Source organism: Maylandia zebra, linkage group LG16 (genome assembly GCF_041146795.1).
Source record: "Maylandia zebra isolate NMK-2024a linkage group LG16, Mzebra_GT3a, whole genome shotgun sequence".
Classification (NCBI taxonomy): Eukaryota; Metazoa; Chordata; class Actinopteri; order Cichliformes; family Cichlidae; genus Maylandia; species Maylandia zebra.
Genome location: NC_135182.1, coordinates 7,551,204 through 7,554,938, shown reverse-complemented (window position 1 = coordinate 7,554,938; position 3,735 = coordinate 7,551,204). Strand labels below are relative to the sequence as shown.

The 3,735-nt window shown below is 38.8% G+C and overlaps 1 protein-coding gene across 1 annotated transcript; it reads right to left on the bottom strand.

Annotated features, from left to right (window-relative positions):
• Positions 1-763: 763 nt before the first annotated feature.
• LOC101487510 (olfactory receptor 11A1-like) lies at positions 764-1,690 on the bottom strand. The gene has a single exon (XM_004566338.1). It carries the CDS (start codon positions 1,688-1,690, stop codon positions 764-766), a length of 927 nt encoding a protein of 308 aa, XP_004566395.1.
• Positions 1,691-3,735: the final 2,045 nt, after the last annotated feature.

Below are 3,735 nucleotides of genomic sequence, written 5' to 3'. Positions count from 1 at the left end.
TGACTTTTGGGTCTATGTAAACTTTGTGTTATCTGATGTACTAAAGTTTTTTAAGTACATCAGATTTAAGTTTTCTAATCCTGGTCTTTGCCTCCTTAATGATACCTCTGACATCTTATTCAAACAAATCCAATGCAAAATGCTGTTTGCTGGATTCACATCCGTAAAAAAGACAATTACAAAGCACTGGTTCAGTCCTGACATTTGTATGAAATCATTCTGGATACAATGTCTTCGCTGTATCGTTAATTTCAAACATACCATTGCAAGATTTAATAAGGCTCGACCCACATCTGTCAAAGCCTGGAAAATCTTCCCATCCAACATTATGTGTTGGCAGAGGCAATAACTTATTGTAACTTTGTGTACGTATTATTATTTGTTCTTCCTCTGTTTTTTTTCTTCTATTCTTCTTTGCTTTGTTGTCAAAGTTGCATTGTTATTGCAGTTTATAATGATGCTGAATATGTCTGTACCCTCACTCCTGCTCCCGAACCCTGTTGTAAATCAGTAAAATTTTGATCAGACATAAAAAAAAACATTTTAATTGTTGCTAAAAAGAATTTAAACGCTAGTAATCCTCACCCCAACAGTTTTTTTTATAAGTCTCTCTACATCATCTTTACACTGAGGCATTAGGAAACTACTGTAATTAAAATCACTGTTAGCAGAAGAGTACTACCAAATTTTGATAGAATACAAGATGGAAAAATAGAAAAGTCACTTTTTACTGTCTCACAATGACATGAGAAATTATTATAACTTAGCTACACCTGACATGACAAAACAACCTTTTTAGGTGTTTAGAGATTTCTTTCATTTTCAGACCATATATAAACGGATTTAAGAGAGGGTTATAAAAAATCACTTGCAAAGTCATTATTAATTGTGCAGTTTTTGGAAAATCTAGTTCTAATCGACCTATAATGACATCATATGCACACAAAGTAGTAAAAATGCTTAAAACAAACAGGTGAGGTAAGCAGGTCTCTGCTGCCTTTTTCTGGATAGCTCTACTGCTTCTGTAGGTTATTAGAAAAATCTTTGCATAGGTGAAAAGTATGAAAAACACAGGAAAAATAACAACACTTAGCATCACAACTAAACCATAAATTAATGTTGCTCGTGGGCTCTCACAGTAAAGTTTCCACAATGAATTATTGCAAAGGATTCCTTTCAAAGTGAAATTACATAGTTTATTATTAAGAACTAATGTATGCAACACTGCAATTTGAAGACCAGGCACAAACCAAGATAAGAATAGCAAAGTATTGATGGTTGTTTGTCTCATGATGACTGGATACTTTAAAGGCTTACATATAGACACATATCTGTCAAATGCCATTGCTGATAACAGTAAGAAATCAGAACCAGCTATTGAGTAACACATGAAGTGCTGAAATCGACATGCTGAAATAGAAATAATCTGTTTTTCAGATAACACATCAACAAAGAGTTTTGGGTAGGTCACAGTGCTCAGGAGAACAGAGTTCACTGACAAAGCTGCAATAAAAATGTACATGGGTTCATGGAGATTGTGATGAATGCAGATTAGGAAGACAATCACTGAATTACTTATAATTATTAAAACATAAAGTGCAACCATAATTAAAAAATATAGATATCCGAATCTCTTAAGATCAACATAACCATCAATGGTTATATGTGTTATATTTAATTCATCATCCATTGCTATATTCAAACAATTTAAATCCACAAGCAATATGACAGACTGTATAAACAGACTGAGAAATCAAGAGAAGACTATATCAATTTTATACGTATGAGATACCAGAAAGTCCTCTATCTCAGTCCACATCTGTGAATGGTTGCGATCAGTTGAATGGTCTTATGAGTGTTTTTAATCTCTGTGGATCTTATTAAGAAAACTTTACTGCTGTCGTGCAAACATGTTAATCAAACACTGTAGGCTTAAATCTCTGGGATTTGTTAGTGTTTCTGCAAATTTTGGTAAGATAATAAAAAATATTATACCAGTAACATTCAACTCTTCATCCAATCTTATATTCTTGAGAACATAATTATGATGAAAATATTATATAACAATATACAAAGATATGAGACAAGTAGTCACACGGATGGTTAACAAAAGATTTCTTTTCACAAAATTGAGTCAAATAACTTATTTCCAATTTTGTTTTTCAAATTTTATTCCATAATAAGATCTGTATGTTTTGTAGTTTTAAATAATAAATAAAGCAAGGGAAGCAGAACAAGCAAGGCCAGAATTAAATAACTTTTTTTAAATATAGTTGCGCATTGTGGATATTTACATACAGTAGATCTTTACATATCTATGGTACAGTGTGTTGTGTGGGTTGGAGGTCTTCTTTACTCTTACAGAGTCTGCCACTGCTAATCTCCTTCCCAAACCTAGTAGATCAGTGAGCGTGAATCTGAGTGAACCTGTGCTAATTCTGAACTGGAAGGCCGTAGATCTAAGATTTTTGATATACACTCAACAAAAATATAAACGCAACACCTTTGTTACTGCTCCCATTCCCCATGGGATGGACGTAGAGACCTAAAATTCATTCCAGATACACAATATAACCATCCCTCCCAAACAGTGGTCACAAATCAGTCAAAATGTGTGGTAGTGGGCACATCTGCTATATTGAGATAATCCATCCCACCTCACAGGTGTGCCACATCAGGATGCTGATCTGACATCATGAGTAGTGCACAGGTGTACCTCAGACTGCCCACAACAAAAGGCCACCCTGGAATGTGCACTTTTGTCTCACAGCAAAATGCCACAGATGCCACAAGCAATGAGGGAGCGTGCAATTGGCATGCTGACAGCAGGAATGTCAACCAGATCTGTCGCCCGTGCATTGAATGTTCATTTCTCAACCATAAGCCGTCTCCACAGGCGTTTCAGAGAATATGGCAGCACATCCAACCGGCCTCACAACCGCAGACCTCGTGTAACCACACCAGCCCAGGACCTCCACATCCAGCAGGTTCACCTCCAAGATCGTCTGAGACCAGCCACCCAGACAGCTGCTGGAACAATTGGTTTGCACAACCAAACAATTTCTGCACAAACTGTCAGAAACCGTCTCAGGGACGCTCAACTGCATGCCCGTCGTCCTCATCGGGGTCTTGACCTGACTCCAGCTCGTCGCCGTAACAGACTTGTGTGGGCAAATGCTCACATTCGATGGCGTCTGGCACGTTGGAGAGGTGTGCGCTTCACGGATGAATCATGGTTCACGTTGTTCAGGGCAGATGGCAGCTGAGAATGTCCCAGTTCTTGCATGGCCAGCATACTCACCGGACATGTCACCCATTGAGCATGTTCGGGATGTGCTTGACCGGCGTATACGACAGCGTGTACCAGTTCCCACGAATATCCAACAACCTCGCACAGCCATTGAAGTCGAGTGGACCAACATTCCACAGGCCACAATTGACAATCTGATAGACTCCATGCGACGATGTGTTGCACTGCATGAGGCAAATGGTGGTCACACCAGATACTGACCGGTTCTGGGTCCCCAGACCCCCAATAGCACAAAAAACTGCACATTCCAGGGTGGCCTTTTGTTGTGGGCAGTCTGAGGTACACCTGTGCACTACTCATGATGTCAGATCAGCATCCTGATGTGGCACACCTGTGAGGTGGGATGGATTATCTCAATATAGCAGATGTGCCCACTACCACACATTTTGACTGATTTGTGACCACTGTTTGGGAGGGATGGTTAT

Coding starts and splice junctions, on each gene's coding strand:
- LOC101487510 (XM_004566338.1), bottom strand. CDS start 1,690: ATGGATGATGAATTAAATATAACACATATAACCATTGATGGTTATGTT.